This window comes from Tachysurus fulvidraco, chromosome 19 (assembly GCF_022655615.1).
Source record: "Tachysurus fulvidraco isolate hzauxx_2018 chromosome 19, HZAU_PFXX_2.0, whole genome shotgun sequence".
NCBI lineage: Eukaryota > Metazoa > Chordata > Actinopteri > Siluriformes > Bagridae > Tachysurus > Tachysurus fulvidraco.
Genome location: NC_062536.1, coordinates 38,160 through 62,082, shown reverse-complemented (window position 1 = coordinate 62,082; position 23,923 = coordinate 38,160). Strand labels below are relative to the sequence as shown.

At 42.2% G+C, this 23,923-nt stretch overlaps 4 protein-coding genes and 1 pseudogene across 4 annotated transcripts; all 5 read left to right on the top strand.

Annotated features, from left to right (window-relative positions):
* Positions 1–1,383: 1,383 nt before the first annotated feature.
* Positions 1,384–2,414, top strand: LOC113636860 (annotated as a pseudogene).
* A 558-nt stretch (positions 2,415–2,972) lies between these two features.
* Positions 2,973–3,413, top strand: LOC125139652 (histone H2A-like). The gene has a single exon (XM_047804332.1). It carries the CDS (start codon positions 2,973–2,975, stop codon positions 3,357–3,359), a length of 387 nt encoding a protein of 128 aa, XP_047660288.1. The 3' UTR covers positions 3,360–3,413.
* A 383-nt stretch (positions 3,414–3,796) lies between these two features.
* On the top strand, positions 3,797–4,350 carry LOC113663770 (histone H3). Its single transcript, XM_047804330.1, has one exon. The coding sequence runs from the start codon at positions 3,893–3,895 to the stop codon at positions 4,301–4,303; it is 411 nt and encodes a 136-aa protein (XP_047660286.1). The 5' UTR covers positions 3,797–3,892; the 3' UTR covers positions 4,304–4,350.
* Positions 4,351–8,879: 4,529 nt separating this feature from the next.
* On the top strand, positions 8,880–9,258 carry LOC125139654 (histone H4-like). The gene has a single exon (XM_047804335.1). The coding sequence runs from the start codon at positions 8,892–8,894 to the stop codon at positions 9,201–9,203; it is 312 nt and encodes a 103-aa protein (XP_047660291.1). The 5' UTR covers positions 8,880–8,891; the 3' UTR covers positions 9,204–9,258.
* A 224-nt stretch (positions 9,259–9,482) lies between these two features.
* Positions 9,483–10,200, top strand: LOC125139640 (histone H2B-like). Its single transcript, XM_047804240.1, has one exon. The coding sequence runs from the start codon at positions 9,714–9,716 to the stop codon at positions 10,086–10,088; it is 375 nt and encodes a 124-aa protein (XP_047660196.1). The 5' UTR covers positions 9,483–9,713; the 3' UTR covers positions 10,089–10,200.
* The last annotated feature ends 13,723 nt before the right edge of the window (positions 10,201–23,923 follow it).

Here is a 23,923-nt window from a genome sequence, read left to right as displayed (position 1 = left end):
TTTTTTCTATTTTATAAACTGTTTCCTAATTTCTATGTAAAGCACTTTGAATGACCTCTGTGTATGAAATGTGCTATACAAATAAACTTGCCTTGCCTTGCCTTGCCTTGACTGTTGGTAAATGCATTATATTTGTTTATTGGTTATTGAATGTAATTTTTATTAAATATAATAAACCCCAGACCCTATGATGCTTTATCTTTATTTTAAGGAGGAAAAAAGAACAACAACAAAAAGAAAATCTCCCCAAAGAACTTCACTATTATATGTAAAGACACTAAAGAAGCAGCGCTCCTGAGTAGAGACCAGGTAAAGGACAAAAGATCAATCTAGTATCATTTACTAAAAGTGGACACTTTATTAATACACAAATAATTATATATACTGATGTCATATCTATTAATATAAGAGGTGAAAATCAAAAAAATTTAGAAGCAGCTATCGACAGATTATTACTTTAATGATCCAAATGACAAGAAATTACAGACAGAACATGAGGACTCAGGACACAAAGGGACAGGGGAGCTAGACTCACAATGGCAGGAGAACATTGACAGTGTAAATACATATTTTTCCCCAGCTAAATAAATTGACAGCAAAGAAAATCTAGCTGCGTACCCTAATCTAAACTACCTAAAAGTACAGTGGGTGGCACCAGGACTCTTAGCTCTACATCAGGGTCATCTCTCTGCCCAATGGTGCTTTTCTCTCTTTTGTTCATTTAGTTATACTGAACTGATAAACAGTGAACTGTCAATTCAGGTGGATTACAGACTTTAACATGAACTGTGAGTAAACATGTGAAGTGACGTTTCATATAAGAGCTCGTTCTGAGCTGAGATCTAGTGATTTTTTTAAGTGAATGTTAGAAGGTGAAAATTTGAAATGTATTCTTGAAAAAAAATTCAATTCATTTTGAAGATTAATAAGGAATTTCTGAAAAGTTTATTCTTTTTATTTCTTTAATGTTGCAAATTATTTTTAACTACTTTCATGTAATTGATCACTCAATCAGAGGTAATAATTAAATAAATAAATAAAAACCAAAACACAAATAGTGTTTAATTTCTATGGCACTAGCTGAAGTTTTATTGAGAGCTGTCAGGGAGAAGGGCGTCTCACTTAGAGAGAGAGAGAGAGAGAGAGAGAGAGAGAGAGAGAGAGAGCGCTTGTGCCAGGACTGTCTGTCTATCTGTAGTATACATGTGCTTTACGCAGCACAAACGAAGCTCCGTTACAATTATTACACACAACACTCAACGCTACAAATACATCAGTGTCATTCACAAGGTTCTCCCACAACTCAGTAAACATGACTTACAAGCCCCGAGCCTCTTTTTGTCTAGTTTTTACACGCCACATCGCCCCACATGCGCTGCAAACCGGAGCGAGCCCCAGACGCGCCGTACACTTTTGTGCTCGCTGCACGACATTGTCCTTTTTCCCGAGACCCGACGTGATCTCGTAGCGAGCAACAAAGTCTCTGCTCAACAAACATGCTGCTGAACGCTCGGGATCTTGTCTGCAGCGTCGTATGTTCGCCGAGAAACGCCATGAGAAAACACACTTGTCACTGTGTCTCGGAAGCGCAGTCATTCAACCACGGCCGGGTTGAGTCTACAACGTTCTCATGCTTACTTTTAAGCCCGGCCTCCCGGTCGAGAGGAGGAAGGTTCCTGTGTTACACAGCGTACAGCGTTACACTCGTTTATTCTACTATTAGCTCCCAGAGAGAGAGAGATGGCTGAAGTCGCTCCCGCTCCCGGCGCTGCGCCGGCCAAAGCGCCCAAGAAGAAGGCAGCTTCGAGGACCGAGAAAACAGGCCCTAGCGTCGGCGAGCTCATCGTCAAAGCGGTTTCCTCGTCCAAGGAGAGGAGCGGCGTGTCTCTTGCCGCCCTGAAGAAAGCTTTGGCTGCCGGCGGATACGACGTGGAGAAGAACAACTCTCGCGTCAAGCTCGCCGTTAAGGGTCTCGTTACTAAAGGCACTCTGGTGCAGACCAAAGGGACCGGCGCGTCTGGATCTTTCAAGCTGAACAAGAAGCAGACCGAAGTGAAGAAGCCCGCAAAAAAGCCGCGCCCAAAGCGACAAAGGCGGCCGCCAAAAAGCCCGCCGCGGCTAAGAAGCCCAAGAAAGTAGCGGCCAAGAAACCCGCAGCCAAGAAGTCTCCCAAGAAGACAAAGAAGCCCGTCGCTGCCGTCAAGAAAGCCACCAAAAGCCCCAAGAAGGCCAAAAAGCCGGCGACCCCCAAGAAAGCAGCCAAGAGCCCCAAGAGGGCCAAAAAGCCGGCGACCCCCAAGAAGGTAAAGGCTGTAAAGCCCAAAGCAGCGAAGGCCAAAAAGGCTCCCAAGAAGAAGTAAACGTGTTTCTTATGTTTTTTACTCCTCAAACGGCTCTTATAAGAGCCACCCATGTTTTCCTTAAAGAGCTGTTTCCTATTCTGATAAACATGAAAAAACAAAATGATGACGTCATGGTGACTTTAGTGGATTCTGTACCGAGTGTTTAGGCAGCTACAGACTTGTACATTCACCTTCACATAAACGTATGAACAACTAGGGACAATTGGACAGTTTACATTTTAAATCCATGTGTATTTGTCTTTACTCTCTTCTGTACTAATATATGCTTTATAGATATAAAACCAGTGAATAATCAAGATACTGATCATAAATCAGTTTACAAAATATTTTCTCTCTACAATGATATGCATTTAATCTTTTTTTATTTTAATTTCATTCTCTCTTTCTCTCTTTCTCTCTCTCACACACACACACACTGCAGTGGGAGGGGCGTGTGACGTACAATAGAATGATGGACTGACCCTGGAATTCTACGGTGTGTTTCGGATTCGTTCTTCCGTCACAAGTATCTTAGCCAATAAGAGAGATGCCGTGATGTTATATGACAGAGTGCTAGAAGAACAGCGCTGTTATTTCGGGGTTGTTCTTACAACATATCTGAACTATAAGATGAGCGGAAGAGGCAAAACCGGCGGTAAAACTAGGGCTAAGGCCAAGACTCATTCATCCAGGGCCGGACTGCAGTTCCCCGTGGGTCGTGTACACAGGCTTCTGCGTAAAGGTAATTATGCCCAGCGCGTCGGTGCCCGCGCTCCGGTTTACTTGGCCGCCGTGCTCGAGTATCTGACTGCTGAGATCCTCGAGTTGGCCGGTAATGCCGCCCGTGACAACAAGAAGACCCGTATCATTCCCCATCACCTGCAGCTCGCTGTGCGTAATGACGAGGAGCTGAACAAACTGCGCGGAGGAGTGACCATCGCTCAGGGAGGTGTACTGCCCAACATTCAGGCCGTGCTGCTGCCCAAGAAGACCGAGAAAGCCGTCAAGACCAAGTAAACTCGCTCAGCGCTGCGTTTCTCACCACACAAAAAGGCTCTTTTAAGAGCCACCCACTTTTACTGAAAAAGTGCAATTTCATCCTACTTTTTATTAATACTGTGAGTGTCAACTTTATAAAGACAATTTCCCCAAATAAGTGTTAAAATCTAACTCTAATAATAACTGGTCTTGTTTAAAGACGGATGACAGACAACAACATTAATGATAATAATAATAATAATAACGATAATAAATAATGAAGCCTGCTGTCTAAACGACACAAAGAGACAGTAGGTTGCTTACAGAAAACAAAAGCGCTGTGCTACTGAGAGCGCCAGTAAAATAAGGGCGGGCGGTTTGGGTATCAAACTGTGTCCGTGATAGAGAACGGTCCAATAGTCATCAGGTGACGTAACACGCTCTATCCAATGGCAGACGTGTGCTTTCAATCCGCCCAATAAGAACAGGGCGGCCTTAGGGCTTAAATAGACAGCGTTCGCCAGCGCCGTTTATTGTGTGTTTTTCCTCCGTGAAGTTCACAGCTCGACGCTATGGCAAGAACCAAGCAGACCGCCCGTAAGTCCACTGGTGGCAAAGCGCCCAGGAAGCAGCTCGCCACTAAGGCTGCTCGCAAGAGCGCCCCGGCTACCGGCGGCGTGAAGAAGCCTCACCGTTACAGGCCCGGCACCGTGGCTCTGAGGGAGATCCGCCGTTATCAGAAGTCTACTGAGCTGCTTATCCGTAAGCTGCCCTTCCAGCGCCTGGTCCGAGAAATCGCTCAGGATTTCAAGACCGACTTGCGTTTCCAGAGCTCGGCCGTCATGGCCTTGCAGGAGGCTAGCGAGGCATACCTGGTCGGTCTGTTCGAGGACACCAACCTGTGCGCCATTCATGCCAAGAGAGTGACCATCATGCCTAAGGACATCCAGCTGGCCCGCCGTATTCGCGGAGAGCGCGCTTAAACCTCAATTCTGTCTAATGTACACAAAGGCTCTTTTAAGAGCCACCACATTCTCTCTGATTAATGAGCACTTCTTCATATCTGTGTGAGAGAGAGGGCTGAGTTTGTCGTGTAAAGTTCACTTTGTGTGTGTGTGTGTGTGTGTGTATATATATATATGTGTGTATGTATATATGTATATATATGTGTGTGTGTGTATATATGTATGTATATATGTATATGTATGTGTGTGTATATATATATATATATGTATGTATGTATATTGTATATAAATATCTCACATGTATGTAAATGTGAATCTGCTTTAGAGAAATGATTTACAGACACAGTACAGAGAGTTTGTGTTAGGAATATTGTGTTCAGGGATAAGAAGAGTAATTGAAAATAAATACACACTTATTTGTATAGTGCTTTTAGCAATGGATGTTGTTTCAAAGCAGCTTCACAGAACATGAACACAACATATTTAGTTATTTAGAGATTAATATAAAACAAAAACTCAAAGATAGTATTAGACTTGTATTTAAATGTGTTTGTATTTATTTCTAATGAACAAGCCTGAGGTGACTCAAGTGATTGTAGTGAGGAAAAACACCCTTATGGAGAAACCTTAAGAGGAACCGGACTTAAGAGGGAATCTCATCCTCATGTGGGTGACACTGGAAGGTGTGATTGTAAATATACAGTCTGACAATGTTGTATTGATGATGAGGATGTTGTACTCAAAGACCACATGTAGTCGTCATCTCCTCTTAGTATATTTGAATATTTAATGAAGCAGAGTCCAACTGAAGCTGGGAAAATAAGATTATTGCCTTACTGAGTAAACAGAAGGCTGAATTATTATTATTATTATTATTATTATTATTATTATCTAATTTGTAATTACATATTAAAATATAGTAGAATGGACAAAAAATGTGTTTTTTCTTTGTTTTGTGTTTAAACAGAAAGAGAGCAAAATTCACCAGTGTTGATTATTATGAGCTAATTATTACCTCAGGTACAGAGCTCTAGAATTACGATGGATGTTTGATTGCCAATTTTGCTTCTATTTGCTCCTACAATTTGCTCCTTTAAGTAGTAGTAATGTTGCTGCCGGTGGTAGTAGTAGTGGTGGTGGTGGTGGTGGTGGTGGTGGTATTAGTAGTAAATTGTATTTAAAAAAAACCTCACAAATAGATTCAGGTTAGGGTTAGTAGTAGTATTGTTGTTTGTTTGTTTAACCCTGTGCTACTTTTGCACATTTTAGAATATTGCTTCTACTGCTACTTCTAACAAAAACAACAAGAAGAAAACTAATATAAAAGCAATAAATGACATAATTAAACCTTCACTGTTATGAATACGATTTGATGTTGTTAGCCAAATTTAAAAATTGCAACAATACATTTAGTTCTTGACTGATAATCTTTAGAAGTAGAGTACAATTTTCATATACAGTTAGGACCATATATATTTGGACACAGGCACAATTTTAGATTTTTTTAGGTATTTACCAAAACTTATCCAAGCTATAGTTGTATGTTTATAGTGGGCTGAAAGTCTCTCAGCTTTAATTTGAGGGTATTTAAATCCAAAATGGAGGAAGGGTTTAGGAATTACAGCCCTTGAGAGTAGCCACAACCCCTTTTTTTCAAGTGACCAAAAGTAATTGGACAGTTGAATCAAAATCTGTTTCATGTACCGGTGTAGGCTATTCCTTCATTATTTCTTCATCAATTAAGCAGGTAACAGGTCTGGAGTTGATCCTAAGTGTGGTATTTGCACTTGGAATCTGTTGCTGTGAACCTACATTATGCCTTCAAAGGAGGTCTCCATGCAAGTCAAACAGACCATCATTAGGCTTCATAAACAAAACAAATCCAGCAGAGAGATAGCAGGAACATTAGGAGTGGCCAGATCAACAGTTTGGTAGATTCTGAGAAACAATAGAATGCAATGGTGAGCTCAGCAACATAAAAAGGCCTGGCCGTCCACGGAAGACAACAGTAGTAGATGACTAAAGGCAGAAAGACTCACGAACAAACATCAGCTGAAGACAGCTGAAGTTAAGGCCTGGTAAAGCATCAGAAAGGAGGAAACCCAGTCTCTGGTGATGTCCATGGGCTCCAGACTTCAGGCAGTCATTGCCTGCAAAGGATTCTAAACAAAATATTAAAAATCAACATTTTATTTATGATTATATCCATTTGTCCAATTACATTTGAGCCCCTGAAAATGTGGAGACTGTGCATAAAAATGGTTGCAGCTCCTGAACCTATTACTTTTTAATTTTATTCAATCCCTTACATTAAAGCTGAACATCTGCTCTTCAAATGCATCTTTTTATTATTTTTTTTTTCATTTTCAATTTATTCTGTGGCATACATATGAAAATTGTGCATGTGTCCAAATATATATGGACTTACTGTGTGCATGTGTCCAAATATATATGGACTTTGTGTGTGTGTGTGTGTGTGTGTGTGTGTGTGTGTGTGTGTGTGTGTGTGTGTGTGTGTGTGTGTGTGTGTGTGTGTGAGAGAGAGAGAGAGACAGTGATTAATAACCAGTTTACATGTTGATTTCCAGATTCTGGCAGTCACACACACACCTATCACAATCACACTGCATTGCTCTGCTTTGAGTACAACAGAGTGTACAGTGTATCAGACTCTGTTGTTCAGCTGTTGTCTTGTTTATCTATAACAAACAGAGTCTACTTATAGACCCCACACGCCCCTCACACACACTCTTCACCCTCCTGCCGTCTGGAAAAAGGTACCGAAGCATTCGGGCCCTCACGACCAGACTGTGTTACAGTTTCTTCCCACAAGCCATCAGACTTCTCAATAACTGAACTGAACTGTACTGAGCACAACATACAAACACATCATCTGTATGGACTGCACAGACCCACAGAAAACACACACTGACACATCATACTGTTTACATGCTGCTTACAATCCATCAAACTGTTTACATGCTGTTTTGCACACTTTTCTGCTGTTTTTGCACAAAACACGGTTCCCACAGTTAAACATGGTGGTGGGAGCATCATGCTGTGGGGCTGTTTTGCAGCTTCAGGCACAGGGAGCCTTGTTCGAGTGCATGGCATCATCAAAAATGACAATTATGTTGACATTTTGAGGGATAATATGCCTCATAATAGGCCTTTCAACAAGACAATGATCCAAAGCATACATCGTAATTGGTCCAACAGTTCCTGAAGGATACCAAAACCAAGGTCCTGGAGTGGTCTGCATAGAGCCCGGACTTCAATCCTATTGAGAATCTGGCGAGTGCTCAAAGTGAATGTCCATGCTCGGAAACTACACAATTTGGACCAGCTGGAGCAATTTGCAATGAAAGAATGGGCTAAAATCACTCAGGAGACCTGTGCCAACCTAGTAAAGAACTACTCTAAGAGGTTGTTGTCAGTTGTGGCACCAAAAGGGTACACTATTGACTATTAATGACCAGGGGGCTAATAATTTTGGACGTTTCATTTTTGCCCTTTCTTGTTTCAACTCACTATTTCAATTAAAAATCCTAATCAAACTTAGTGGACATTTTGTCTTTGTTATTTTGGAAACAAATACACTATAAAACACTTGTTGTTAATGGTCATTTCCATGGGGAAATCAAGAGTTTTGTCTAATTTCATAAGGGGGCTAATAATTTTGGCCTCAACTGTATTATCCTAAGGACCTGCTGCTAAGAAACTGTGTTCATTCTAATGTTACTGCACGAAATATTGTTTGAACATTCAGTATTCACACAGTATATGTTGGCACTGTTTCTGTTACTGTATATTTTCTTTTCTATATTGCATTTTTTTTTTGTAGTTTTTGTATTGTCTTGTAACTTTGTGCCTGCACTGTTTTTTGCCCTGCACTGTCTTTTGTCCTGCACTGTCTTGTTTGTCTTGTCCTGCACAGTTTGCACCAGGTTGTATGACTCCTGAATGTTGTCTTTACATTCCTTTCTGTGTTTCTTGTAATCTACTATCAGGGTTAAACATGGGCTCGGTTTATAATGTACCCAGATGATCGGGGAACACCGGGCCTCCTAGTAGTGGACCTAGGAGTATAGAATACAGTTCTCAAGCCACAGATGTGCTCAAATGGATGTTTTACATCTAAACAGTGCAGGTTAATGTTGTACAACCACAGAGTGCTCTTACTAACCTCCATACATTGCTGGGTGTTGGTCTGGATATTTTTATTCAAATACTCACTTTGTATACCTTGGGTTAAATTCTACTACTACTACTACTACTACTACTACTAAGACTTATAGTAACAACATCAATAATAATAATAATAATAATAATAATAATAATAATAATAATAATAATGATGATGATGATGATGATGATGATGATGATGATGATCCTTGTGTGTACAGAGAGGTTGCAGCAGAAAAATACACTAGTAAGTTAAAAGCTGTGACTTTCTCTTTGTTTATGAACGGCTTCTATTGTGTGAGCGCTGGTCTTAGACCCGCCTCCTTGCCTGTTCTCAACTAGGTCCAGGAGATGGAGGATAAATATTCGGCCTCTGTGTGGTGTATTTTATTGAGCGGTTTCACTTTGATAAAGTAGTATCATGTCTGGTAGAGGTAAAGGCGGTAAGGGACTCGGCAAAGGGGGCGCAAAGCGTCATCGTAAGGTCCTTCGAGATAACATCCAGGGAATCACTAAGCCGGCTATTCGCCGTCTGGCTCGCCGTGGCGGTGTTAAGCGTATTTCCGGCCTGATTTACGAAGAGACTCGCGGTGTGCTGAAAGTATTCTTGGAGAACGTCATCCGTGACGCCGTCACCTACACCGAGCACGCTAAAAGAAAGACCGTCACCGCCATGGATGTGGTGTACTCTCTGAAACGCCAGGGACGCACTCTGTACGGCTTCGGCGGATAAACGTTCAACACCAAACCACGTCAACACAACGGCTCTTTTAAGAGCCACCCAAATATCCACAAAGAGGTGTTCCTTATTTACTGTGTTTGTGTGATGCAAATGATGTCAAAAACCGTGTAAGATGAAATTTGTATTATAAATGCTTTTAAGTCCAGTATTATATAAGTCAGTTCGTGTATATGCCTCGATTTTACTCTTTTTCTTTCATAGTGTGTGAGAAATGCGTGTAAAGTTTGGTGGTAGAAACAGGATTTTTTTTTCCCCCTTTTGTCATAAAGCACAAAGTTGAGTGTAAAACGGCGGAAGGGGAACAAAGCACAGAGGGGACAGTGGGGGAGGAGTAAGTGTGTAGGAGGAGCGGGAGGAGGCGCTCCGCATCAGGAGCTTTGGGATTATGACCAATAACACACGTTTGTTCTCTTGTGCCTAATTACAATGTCAGACTGTATATAGAGCAGACGCTAGGTGGTTGTTACTCATTCTCTCTCAGTTCATTCGAACAGCAACACCATGCCTGAACCAGCTAAGACCGCGCCCAAGAAGGGATCCAAGAAAGCCGTGACCAAGACGGCAGGGAAAGGCGGCAAGAAGCGCAGAAAGACCAGGAAGGAGAGTTACGGCATCTACGTGTACAAAGTCCTGAAGCAGGTGCACCCCGATACCGGGATCTCCTCTAAGGCCATGGGCATCATGAACTCGTTCGTCAACGACATTTTTGAGCGCATCGCCGGTGAGTCTTCTCGTCTGGCTCACCACAACAAGCGCTCCACCATCACCTCTAGGGAGATCCAGACTGCCGTGCGTCTGTTGCTTCCCGGAGAGTTGGCCAAGCACGCCGTGTCTGAGGGCACAAAGGCCGTCACCAAGTACACCAGCTCCAAGTAAAGCGCCTTAGCGCCATCTTTATCAACACAAAGGCTCTTTTAAGAGCCACCCACTTTTTCATACAACGTGCAAATCTCCTTTCTCTGTGTGAGTCTCAGGCACACGCGCACACACACACAGGAACTTGTTTCACGTATGTATTTCATCAGTGCTTCTGTATTTTAATTTGTTGTATAAATGAAATGATTAGTGAAGTTCTCTAGGTAGACAACATACATCTGTCACCAAGCCCTTTATCACCAGATCTGACTAATCACTAGTCTAAGTAGGATTTAGTGTAAATCCAGTAGTCAGGGTTGTGGAAAGTGACTTTAATGGACTTGAATATTAGATTGTGGAAATAAACTAAATTCTCGTTATCTAAGCTCATCAACTCCTTTCAGGATTTTAGTATGGAATTTAAACTGACAGCTATGGTTGCTAGCAGGTTAGCTAACATTAGGCTAAAGATTATATTTACATTTAATTCTTCTTCTTCTTCTTCTGTTTGCATTTTTAACACCTACACTTCAATAGACTTATTTACTTCAGTTACACATATTAATATACACAAAATATTACAGAATCTATAAGGTTTATAGTCTAAATGTGCAATATTGTCTCCAACACTGAGTTTTAGACTGAGATTAGTGTCAAAATTGTGTATATATATATATATATATATATATATATATATATATATATATATATATATATATGTATATATGTATATACATATATATATACATACACTAACTTGTCAGAGATGGGGGTGTAAGTAATTGATATACAGATACACACAAAGTGAACTTTATACAACAAACTCTGAGCACACAGAGAGAGAGAGAGAGAGAGAGAGAGAGAGAGAGAGAGAGAGAGAGAGAGAGAGAGATGAAGAAGTGCTCATTAATCAGAGAGACTGTGGTGGCTCTTAAAAGAGCCTTTGTGTACATTAGACAGAATAGAGATTTAAGCGCGCTCTCCGCGAATACGGCGGGCCAGCTGGATGTCCTTTAAAAAAAGCACTTTAAAAAAATCACTAGATCTCAGCTCAGAACGAGCTCTTATATGAAACGTCACTTCAAATGTTTACTCACAGTTCATGTTAAAGTCTGTAATCCACCTGAATTGACAGTTCACTGTTTATCAGTTCAGTATAAATAAATGGACAAAAGAGAGAAAAGCACCAGTGGGCAGAGAGATGACCCTGATGTAGAGCTAAGAGTCCTGGTGCCACCCACTGTACTTTGCTGTCAATTTATTTAGCTCAAAAAAAAAAAAAAAAAAAAAAAACAGACTACATGAGGCTCTGTTTTTAATTCTGTTTATTTATTTACACTGTCAATGTTCTCCTACCATTGTGAGTCTAGCTCCCCTGTCCCTTTGTGTCCTGAGTCCTCATGTTCTGTCTGTAATGTCTTGTCATTTGGATCGTAATAAGCTAAAGTAATAAGTAATAGCTGCTTTCCCCCTCCTAAATGTTCATGATTTTCACCTCTTATATGAATAGATATGACATCAGTGTATATAATTAATTGTGTATTAATAAAGTGTCCACTTTCAGTAAATGATACTAATACAAAGTCTATGTAATAGAGTATGTTGATTATTCTGGGGAAGGAACAGATTGATCTTTTGTCCTTTACCTGGTCTCTACTCAGGAGCGCTGCTTCTTTAGTGTCTTTACATATAATAGTGAAGTCCTTTGGGGGGATTTTATTTTTGTTGTTGATTTTTCACCCTTAAAATAAAGATAAAGCATCATAGGGTCTGGGGTTTATTATATTTAATAAACATTACATTCAATAACCAATAAACAAATATAATGCATTTACTGACAGTCACTATAACTCTAATGTATAACATTTTTAAATGCTGTCTATGTTCAGTTTAACATTCTTACTGGGTTTAAGTCTGATGTAAGAAAACATTTTAATAAAAATGCAAATACATGATTTAGTCATAAAAGTCTTATTCTGTCCTTTTTCTTATTCTAACATCCCCATGTTTGTTCTGCTGATCCAGTCACATGGTTTGAAGTTCAGGACTTAAGACTTGGAATAATAATTCAAATAAAACACAAGACATTATTCACATTAGTCACAAAAAGACATCATTGCTATAATTCTGTGTAACTATACAGATAATCTATTGTACCTGGGGTAATATAATATCCAAGCTCATACTGAGCTGGATTTATTGGATGTCTGTATAAAATTGTGATAATGATGTGGCTAAACAAAGAAAGCTAAAAACATAGTGTAAAATGTATACACAGTGTGTGAAAATCAAATATTCTGAATATGATCTTCAGTCAAACCCAAGACCAAGGATTTTCATTCATTTTCTGAATTTGTCACATCTAAGGGGAACTTTTTGGTGGACCCAGAGTTTTAGTGATACAGTGTAAAGAAACCGAGTGAAAAGGAACTGAGAGAAAAGGTTTAATCAAGTTAAAATGAACCATAATTTGAATAGTGATAAAGAGCATGTCGAACCATGTGTACATCTCCAGAATTGTGATTAAAAAAAAAAAAAACCTCATAGTTACATATATGTGGCGGGGCGGTGGATGGCAAGACTTGGCACCATATACAACTAAGGATTAGAGCAGACTACGCCACCCTGTTTCTATAAATGGGGAAATTTATACCAGAAATAGAGCACACAGGTTCGTTACCACTGAAGGCAGGAGACGTGGATACAAATATCAAATACTTTTATTACACAATAATTAATAATAAAAACTGACCAAACAGAGACAAAAAAATAAAGACAGACAAGAAACTTTCTGGCGGAGGCTTACCAGTAGGGTAGCTAGCTGAACAGGGAGTATCCTAAGACATACTGCTCCCAAACACTCACACCACACCCACTCTAAGTGAGGGAAACGCAGATATCAATGGCAAACAAACACTGTGAGAAACACCACAGGGCCAAGACAGCTAGCTTCCCTCACTGGGGCCTCCAGCTAATGAAAAACAAAAGAATAAAAAACTTAGTTCAACTCACAATCAACCCAACAACTTGCATTAGAATAAGTGCACCCGTAAAGGGGAACACAATGGACAATTTACTGGCCACCAGGATCAAACAGAAAAATGTAACACTAGGTTCGTGTCAAACAGCTCAAACCTAGACATGCCATGGAGCAGCAAGGGGTTAAACAAGAAGAGCACAACCAAGAGGAAAAAAATAAAGCAAACAATGCACATGAAGACAGTCTTCAAATTAAAGCACACTAATTACAAAAAAACAAGTTAACAAAAGGACAAAACTTAAAGCTGAAAGGAGTCACAGAAAACTCAAAAATCAACATTAAACAAAACAAACACGCTGTTGGTGGCGATATAACAACCGGTGAAGTTGAGCAGGCACCGTTAACGGAACCTCTCGCTCAAGACGGCTCGAACTAACCCCACTTCACCTAAGCCACCAGCATGAGCGTGACAAACAAAAACAAAAAGTAATCAAATAAACAATCACGGTCATAAAAATAGCAGCAGAACAAAACAGTGCAGTCTTCACGTGGTCTAGGGAGCATTCGCCATGCAGTCCGCAGCAACGATGTGCTTACGAGCAGATGCACTAAAATAAATAAAAAGTTAATAAAATCAATAGTCAAAAACACCACCCCGATTATGCTCAAAAGGACTGAATGTACATACCCGGAAGTAGAGCGTAAAGCACACAGGTTCAGTTACTCACAGCTTTATCTGTAATCAACGAACTTCAAATATGCAGGTAATCCAGAGCACACACAACCTGGAGTGAAAGACAGCCTGTACCCAACAGCAACGTCGTACCAATCGGGACCATAACCTGGCTATAAACAAATACACCTTAAATGTGTATTAATTGTATGATGCGTACCCAGTTGACAAACTACGCCTTAAATACACCTGGAGCAGCAGCCAATAGGCTGTCGCACCGGTCATTCAGGTGAAAACCGCGTTTAATAGGGCGGTACCTAGACTGCCCTAGTACATATAGTTGAAGGTTATTATTATTATTATTATTATTATTATTATTATTATTATTATTATTATTATTAGTAGTAGTAGTAGTAGTAGTAGTAGTAGTAGTATTGATGTTGTTGCTGTTGTTGTTTGTTTGTTTAACCCAGTGCTACTTCTGCACATTTTAGAATATTGCTTCTATCAACTATCATCAACAACAACAACAACAAGAAAACTAATATAAAAGCAATAAATTGCATAATTAAACCTTCACTGTTATGAATACTATTTGATCTTATAAGTTGTTGGCCAAATTTCAAAGTTGCAACAATACATTTCGTTCTTGACTGATAATCTTTAGAAGTAGAGTACAATTTTCATATACAGTTAGGACCATATATATTTTGACACAGGCACAATTTTAGATTTTTTTTTAGGTATTTACCAAAACATATCCAAGCTATAGTTGTATATTTATAGTGTGCTTTAATTTGAGGGTATTTAAATCCAAATTGGAGGAAGGGTTTAGGAATTACAGCTCTTGAGAGTAGCCACAACCCCTTTTTTTCAAGTTACCAAAAGTAATTGGACAGTTGAATCAAAAGCTGTTTCATGTACCGGTGTAGGCTATTCCTTCATTATTACTTCATCAATTAAGCAGGTAACAGGTCTGGAGTTGATCCTAAGTGTGGTATTTGCACTTGGAATCTGTTGCTGTGAACCTACATCATGCCTTCAAAGGAGCTCTCCATGCAAGTCAAACAGGCCATCATTAGGCTTCATAAACAAACCAAATCCATCAGAGAGATAGCAGGAACATTAGGAGTGGCCAGATCAACAGTCTGGTAGATACTGATAAAAAAATAGAATGCAATGGTGAGCTCAGCAACATAAAAAGGCCTGGCCATCCACGGAAGACAACAGTAGTAGATGATAGCAAACCATTCATAAGCCTCAAGAATAGAAAGGCCAGAGTAGAAAAAAAACATCTATATATATTAAAAAAAAAAAAAAAAAAAAAAAAAAAGCCTGACCGGTTCTGGAAAAGCATTCTTTGGAACCAAACAGATGCCAAAAAGTTTAATACTGAATATAATTTCTCTACACATCATGTCAATATTTATTAAGAAGTGGATGGTAGCAGGAATAACAAGAGTACAGGACATTTCATATGTATTTAAAAATGAGTTCCCTTTCGAGGGAACTCGACGCTGCGTCAGTGCTGACGCTATGGGAATGCTTCTTTGAGGAAGTTGTGTCTGAAGCTCTGTGTGCACACACGCCATTTAATGGCTCGGAAAGGACACGTGACGGAGTTAATTACTCCAGTAAGACCATATAAGGGCATCTACGTCACGCTGCTCCAGCTTTCTTTGTCTTCAGGAAGCGCTCTGTGTATGTGTGTCGTTTGTCTGTCTGTCAAGTGCAGGGAAAGAAAAAAAATAGGGAAAGACTAGGCAAAATGTTGCAGTCTAAGCACTTTAAGAGATGCGTGCATCCTTGCCCCCGCTTTATCACGGCGGACGACGCGCATTCTCTTTGTGTGGTGTGTTTGGGAGAGGAGCATGCCCGGTCGGCTCTCGAGGGAGCCGGCTGCGTGCATTGTGAGGGATTCCCTCTCCGCACGCTCCGATCCCGCCTGGCTGTGTTTTCAGCTTCGGCTGCGCCTCGTGGTTCGGGTCCTGCGTCTGCCAAGGCAGCGCGGCGGCTCCAATCATGGGGTTCCCAGGTTGAGTTAGCGGAGGCGGAGCAAGAGACGGGTGTTCACCTTTCTCTTGCCCTCTCCCCTGACTCCGATCGCTCGGTTTCGCGTTCGGGAGCTCGCGCTGCGATTTCTCCCAACCCGGAAGAGAGCATGCTGCTTTCCGCATCCGGCTCTGAGGAGCTCGATGTCGAAGGGGAGGGGCTTTCCACCTCAGAACGGTCGAGGTAATAACTCGGGCTGTTGAGAAGCTGAATTTAGATTGGCCTGAGGAGGTAGTTGGTGTCGCCCATTCTAAGCTGGACGACCGCTTTCTCACTTCAGGCCGTCAGCCACCTGCACGCAGGCGTCTGCCATTTCTTCCAGACCTCCATACTGAGGTATCGAGGTCTTGGAAAAATCCCTTTTCGGCGCGTGTATTTTCTCCAGCCATGTCAGACTATTCAGCCATTAATGGGCTTGAAGACCATGGGTATATGCAGACGATGCAGAGGGTTGAAGAGATGCTAGCCAGTTATCTCTCCCCTGCATCGCCCGCATGGAGAAAACCTGCCCTTCCATCCAAGCCATGTAGGACCACTTCGGCCATTGTGGGTAAGGCCTATGAGGCAGCGGGTCAAGCGGGTGCAGCGCTGCACACCATGGCGGTCTTGCAGGCCTACCAGGCTGATCTGCTAGCAGAGCTGGATGGCGGTGAAGGGCTGGGACCTCAGGCGGTGTCCGAGCTCCGCCGCGCCACTGATCTCGCGCTCCGTGCCACGAAGCAGACGGCCCGCTCTATAGGCCGTACTATGGCTGTGCTGGTTGCCGCAGAGAGGCACTTGTGGCTTAATTTGACAGGCATAAGGGAGAAGGATAAGTCCTTTCTCCTGGACGCCCCAGTTTCACCTCAGGGCTTGTTCGGCGACGCAGTTAGTACTGTCGTCGACAGGCATCAGGAGGTGAAACGCCAGTCAGCGGCGTTCAAGGAGTTTCTCCCTCGCCGCGGGGAGCAGCCTGGGCCATCATCTAGCCGCTCCCCCCCTTCTAGCTCACTCAGGGCAGTGAGAAGAGCTAGTGTGGCGGCCCAAGCCCCCCCGTCTAAAACTAGGGAGGCCGGTTCACATGCCCGGACCCGGACCCGTCCGGTGAGAGAGGACCTTAGGTCTGTCCTCTCAGCCAAGCAAGCCACGAAGGAGTCCTGATGCCCGAGGGCAGGGGCTCCTGGGAGCGCCCTATTCAGAGACGCTCCCCCTACTGCCAGCCCCGCCGCCTTTGTCGTTTCGGGGGGCAGTGGGGCCTGTGTCGGCTCCCCTTTCTTGTGCGGATCTTCCCGGGTTCGCGCCTGCCGGTGCGCTGTTTCAGGGCGCCCGGGAGGTCTGCACAAGTTTGATGCCACTGTCAGGCAGCCTGGCAGCGTGGAAACTTCTGCCAGGGGTGTCTCAGTGGGTCCTGAATACTGTGGAAAGAGGGTACAGGATCCAGTTTTCCTCCCGTCCTCCGTGTTTCCAGGGTGTGTTGCCCACAAATGTGGGCGGGCACCAGGCGGCGTTCCTCCGGGAGGAACTCCTCTCACTTCTGGAGAAAGGGGCCATAGAGCATGTTCCCCTCCCAGAGCGGGACTCCGGCTTTTACAGCCGATATTTTGTTGTTCCCAAGAAGGACGGGGGGCTGCGTCCGATTCTGGACCTGCGGGCTCTGAACTGTACTCTGAAGACTTACAAGTTCAAGATGCTCACGCTCAAGATGATCATGTCCCAGATCAGATCCGAGGACTGGTTTGTCACGATCGACCTCAAGGATGCTTATTTCCACATAAGCATTCTGCCGGAGCTCAGTTCCTCAGGTTCGCTTTCGGGGGCGAAGCGTACCAGTATCGTGTCCTTCCTTTTGGCCTAGCCCTTTCACCACGCACGTTCACGAAGTGCATAGATGCTGCCCTGGCACCATTGCGTCTCCAGGGCATTCGTGTACTGAACTACCTGGACGACTGGCTCATTCTTGCCCAGTCGGAGGCTATGGCAGCCAGGCATCGAGATGCTGTGCTTGCCCACATGAGGTCCTTAGGACTCAGGCTGAACCCAGGAAAGTGTGTGCTTTCTCCTTCTCAGAGAACCACCTTTCTGGGGGTGGTTTGGGACTCCACCACGATGCGGGCACATCTGTCTCCCACCCGGGTGGCCTCCATCTTGTCGGCGGTGAAAGCTATTCGGCTAGGCCGCAGCCTCTCTGTTGCCAAGGCACAGAGGGAGCACGGACTCATGTCAGCAGCAGCCAACGTTATTCCTTTGGGTCTGCTTCACATGAGGCCATTCCAGCTCTGGCTCAAGGGGGCGGGCTTTCATCCTCGCAGGCATCCCCTCAGGGTTATACGGGTTACGCGCCGTGGGCTTCGTACCCTCCTTATGTGGAAAAGACCCCGGTTCTTGGCCTTGGGTCCCATTCTAGGGGCGTGTCACCGTCGCAGGACTCTTTCGACGGACGCCTCGTTTTCGGGCTGGGGCGCAGCCTTAGATGGCCTCCCGGCCCAGGGTCTATGGGAGAGCCCCTGTCTCTCATGGCACATAAATTGCCTGGAGATGAGGGCTGTTTTCCTAGCGTTGCAACAATTTCTCCCGCACCTGGAGGGCTGTCATGTCCTAGTGCGAACAGACAGCACCGCGGTGGTGTCCTATATCAACCATCAGGGCGGTCTGCGTTCACGCCCCCTGTTCAGGTTGGCGTGGCAGATTCTGCCCGGGGAGTGGCGTCTTCACCCTCACGTGGTGAAGCGAATCTGTCAGATTTTCGGCCGGCCGGAAGTGGATTTGTTCGCCTCAGAGGAGTCGACCCACTGTCCGCTGTGGTTCTCCCTCTCTCACCCGGCCCCGTTGGGCCTGGATGCCCTGGTATGGACGTGGCCGAGGCTCCGTCTGTACGCCTTTCCCCCGGTAGCTCTGCTCCCGCAAGTCCTAGCCAGAGTGCGCCACGACCGGGTCAACCTTCTCCTAGTTGCCCCCCGTTGGCCCTCTCGGGTTTGGTTCACGGACCTAGTCTCCCTCCTGTACGGCACTCCATGGGAGGTTCCCGTCAGGAGGGATCTCCTCTCTCAGGCGCAGGGGGCAATTCTTCACCCCCGCCCCGAGATGTGGAAGCTTTGGGTCTGGCCCCTGAGGGGGACCAGCTCCTAGATGCAGGCCTCTCAACTGAGGTGACAGAGACTCTGCTGAATGCTAGGGCTCCCTCCACTAGGAAACTGTATGCTCTGAAGTGGAGGCTTTTCCGCCTCTGGTGTGACGAGCACTCTCAGGATCCAGTTCACTGCCCGGTTGGTACAGTGCTGGAGTTCCTGCAGTCTTGCTTTTCTCGGGGCCTGTCCCCTTCTACTCTAAAGGTGTACGTGGCCGCAGTTGCCGCGAACCACGAACCTGTCCTTGGGGCCTCCTTGGGTAGGCACCCTTTGGTCTCTCGCTTTCTGCGTGGTGTTAGGCGGCTGAGGCCTTCCTCTAGGCCACGCCTTCCTTCCTGGGACCTCTCCGTGGTCCTGGAGGGGCTGTTGGAAGCCTCCTTTGAGCCCTTGGAGACAGCCTCTGAGAAGTTTCTGACCCTGAAGTCTGCTCTGCTTCTTGCCTTGGCCTCTCTCAGAGAGTCGGGGATTTGCAGGCTTTGTCGATCGCCCCCGCCTGCCTAGAGTTTGCCCCCGGTATGTCCAAGGCTATCCTGCACGCAGGCCAGGATATGTCCCTAAGGTGCCCAGGATGGCGGGATGTCCAATCATCCTGCAAGCCTACTGTCCCCCGCCCCATGAGTCGGCGGAGCAGGAGAGGCTGCACTTGCTTTGCCCGGTAAGGGCCCTGAGGACTTACGTCCACCGCTCTAGCTCGTGGCGTAACTCCTCTGCCCTTTTTGTCTGTTTTGGGGGCCGGAATAGGGGTAATCCAGTTTCCAAACAGCGCCTGGCGCACTGGGTGGTGGAGGCCATTACTCAGGCCTATGAGGTGCGCGGTCATGCCTCACCTCTTGGCATCAGGGCCCACTCCACTAGGGGTATCGCCTCATCCAGTACCTTGGCCAGGGGTGTCCCCATTGAAGATATTTGTGCTGCGGCAGGATGGTCCTCTCCGCACACCTTTATCAGATTCTATGACCTGGACTTGGACCCCACTCCAGGGTCCCAGGTACTGCGGGGCCTATGATGTGCTGTTCCCAGTCTGCTCGTGCTCTCTCACGGCCTCTGGCGCAGTCATCGACTGGTGCGTGGCGGCGTGGGTATCGGCATTCCCATAGCGTCAGCACTGACGCAGCGTCGAGTTCCCTCGAAAGGGAACTACACCAGGTTACGTATGTAACCCGGTTCCCTGAGAGGGGAACGAGACGCTGCGTTGCTGGCCACGCCCCAGGCATCCGTTCCCGCTTCCTTCAGACAAAGAGAGCTGGAGCAGCGTGACGTAGATGCCCTTATATGGACTTACTGGCGAGTAATTAACTCCGTCACGTGTCCTTTCCGAGCCATTAAATGGCGTGTGTGCACACAGAGCTTCAGACACAACTTCCTCAAAGAAGCATTCCCATAGCGTCAGCACTGACGCAGCGTCTCGTTCCCCTCTCAGGGAACCGGGTTACATACGTAACCTGGTGTAGTTTCTACCAGAACAGTTTGTTATGGATGCAATGCAAGACACAAAAGAGGAATATGATCAGAAAGAACTGAGGGACAAATATAAAATAATCAAAGATTCAAAACCAAAGAAGTGGATTAGGACAATAGATAACACGGAAGCAGAAAAAGAACAGAAATATGAAAGAGAAGTATGTGGAAGTGAAACTGGAGAGATTTGAATATGTTATAAGACATAAAGCAGTATTTACTGACATAATCTTAACCAAGATAGAAATGGAACAAAGTCCAATGTGTAAAGTGTGTCAGGAAAGAGATTAAGAAGTTTCACATCTGTTTCTTACATTGTAAAGATTTGGGATTGTTTTTTAAACAATGTAAAATTTTAATCAAAAATGTGAGTGGGGATTGGAATGAAAATGATTTGGAATGGAATAGAATAGAAATTTGAGTATGACGTTAATGAAAAGTGCAATATGGGAAAGAAGAATTGTAGCCAAAAAAAAACAGAATCTTTTTTTTTTAATAAAACAAATCATATATAAAAAAGTTGTATGTACATTTTAACAGTAAAAGAAGGAAAGCATTTATGATGTTTTTACACCAAGTGTTTGTTATGTTTTAAAATAGTTAGTGTAGAATCTTTTGGGGAACGAATGAATGTGTAAATGTAAATACAACTATTTTGTGTTTGATGTAGGAAATAAGTAAGTAAGTAAGTAAGTAAGTAAGTAAGTAAACGAATAAATAAGAGCGAACGGCAGTTCTCGTCTGATCTGGAAAGCTAAGCAGATTCGGGACTGGTTACTAGTTTAACACCATATTAATATTCAGATATTCAAATGTTTTGATAGATTTAAACAGTTTAAAATGACTGTACAAGTGACCTGATTAAACTCTCTAAAACCTCCTGCCCCTGTCCACCACCCACATCTATTAAAAATGCTCCTGTATAATTGTTCAAACTGACTTCAGCAGGCTAACAATCTTTATAGTCACTATAATGTTGTGTAAATGAAATGCTTAGTGAAGTTCTCTAGGTAGACAACATACATCTGTCACCAAGCCCTTTATCACCAGATCTGACTAATCACTAGTCTAATTAGGATTTAGTGTAAATCCAGTAGTCAGGGTTGTGAAAAGTGACTTTTTAATGGACTTGAATATTAGATTGTGGAAATAAACTAAATTCTCGTTATCTAAGCTCATCAACTCCTTTCAGGATTTTAGTATGGAATTTAAACTGACAGCTATGGTCGCTAGCAGATTAGCTAACATGATAAGGATTATATTTGCTAAGGATTATATTTACATTTAATTCTTCATCTTCTTCTTCTTCTTCTTCTTCTTCTTCTTCTTATTATTATTATTATTATTATTATTTTGTTTGCATTTTTAACACCTACACTTCAATACACTTATTTACTTCAGTTACACATAACACATTAATAATACACTTAATTATATTCTGCATTAGTTACATTATTTTTATTCTATTGGTTTATTTATTTTATTAAAACTTTGAATAAATATATTTTACTATAATAATAAAGATAATTTGGTTGGGCTTTTTTAATTATATTGATTAGTTTATAAAACATTATGTAAAGGTGAAAAATGTTCTATAGATACACAGTTTTGTTGATTTTGATGAGTTTGAACAATAGAAGAATTCATGAAGTTTGAAAGCTGAGTTTATTTAATGCTTTTCCATAATACAAAGCAGTGAAAGGTGATTCAGTCACATAGACTGTTGTTGTTCTAACTGTGTGAAGAGGTTTGTAAATGTGAACACAGTAATCATAAATACATCTCACTAACTGTAAAAGAAATTGTACATAAGAAAATACAACAATCCTTTTCTGCTATCTGCTGGTAAAACCATGTTATGACATGAAGCAATGTGTCTAATCTGTTAAACTCATATTCTTCTGTAATTGAACATTTCTCCTCCTTTTATAGTGAAGTGTCACGTTTACATACTTCCAGGTTACAACATTCACGTGTCATTGTACAAAACGTGACATTTTCACTTTGTAATCTTCAAAATCTAAGAGCAAACTTAAAGATATGTTAGTCCACCCAAATTACCATATTTTCCCACCTCAGACACAAAATCCTTATTCATATTATTCTTTTTATTCAGGAAAGGGAGCTTTTTTGTACCACTCTGTTACAGACAACATGTTCACCGTTAAGGTAGAAAAAGAAGAAATATATTTTTATAATCTAATGTTTTCCTTTATTCTAAAATGTCTATGGAAGCTTCTTTCTGCCTCGTTTAAAATAATAATACTACTACTACTACGAATAATAATAATAATAATAATAATAATAATAATAATAATAATAATAATAATAATAATAAATGATAATTCTGACTTTATATCTCAGAATTATGACTTTTTTCTCTGCAATTCTTGTGATTCTATTCTATTGCTTCATAATATAATGCACCATATATTTTATCATTCTGACATCATTTCTTCCACTTACTGATTTTTGATCTTGACTTTCAATCTTTCGATTTTAGATCTTGCTGTATGGTCATGGATAACATTATAGAGTATTATTTTCATTGTGCTTTCACAAATAGAGAGATCCTGATTTTACTGGTGGAGGCACACTACATAGCCAGAAGCCAATGCATACAGATTTGGATGGATCATTTTGAACAACTTAAAGAAGATGAACACTTTGTTGACCGCTTTATTGACAAATGTCTCATTCAGTTTTTCTTCCAGCATTTTATTCAGGTGCGTATCACATTTAGTATAATGTCAGAGAATCATTTGTGACCCACCTGTGAAACCCTGGCTAAAGTCATGTGATCTATTTTAGAGCTTCAATGAATTCATGACCATACAAATGACATAAATGTGCAATTTTGTGATTATTGCTGTAAATAGAATAAAAACTAAACTATCAGTATATAATATTCAAACTTTTATTTATAACATGAAAAATACTGAAATTAGTGATTTTATAGACACTACACTTTATAGTTCTGCACAAATATACCTGAACTTGGCTTGTATACATTGACTTTATTCGTCTCTGTATTCATTTTAGACACAGAAACACCTGAAGATTCTTATATCATTAGTTTCAGGAACCTATTTCCTGTCATATGAAAATGTAAACAGACCATAATATTAAATCACAATAACAACAATAGGGTCAGTGAAAGCAAGGCAGATATTGTGACTTCTTAATTCAGACCAGATTTTTTTTTGTGTGTGTCATCACCAACATTTAAACACATTTTAAACTCTTTAGTGTCGAAAAAATCTATTGTTTACAGAGCCCTAAAAAAACCTAAATGGCCAAAAAATGACCTTAGCTTGGTTTTCTCAGGCAGGCTCATGCTTTAGATTACATATTATCTTATAAAATTAATGTATATCGTAAATTAATAATTTAACCTTTTAAAATATTCAATATACGTGGCATTTGTATACATAAGATAATAGGAATTTTCCTTATTTCTTTCAATTATGAAGGAGGTTCTTGTTGAAACAGTAAAGTTCTTATTACGAGTTGTCATATAATATATAATATAAAACTCTTCTCTTCTTGTTTTAAATTCTCACTGAGAACATATTAATATAAGATTAAA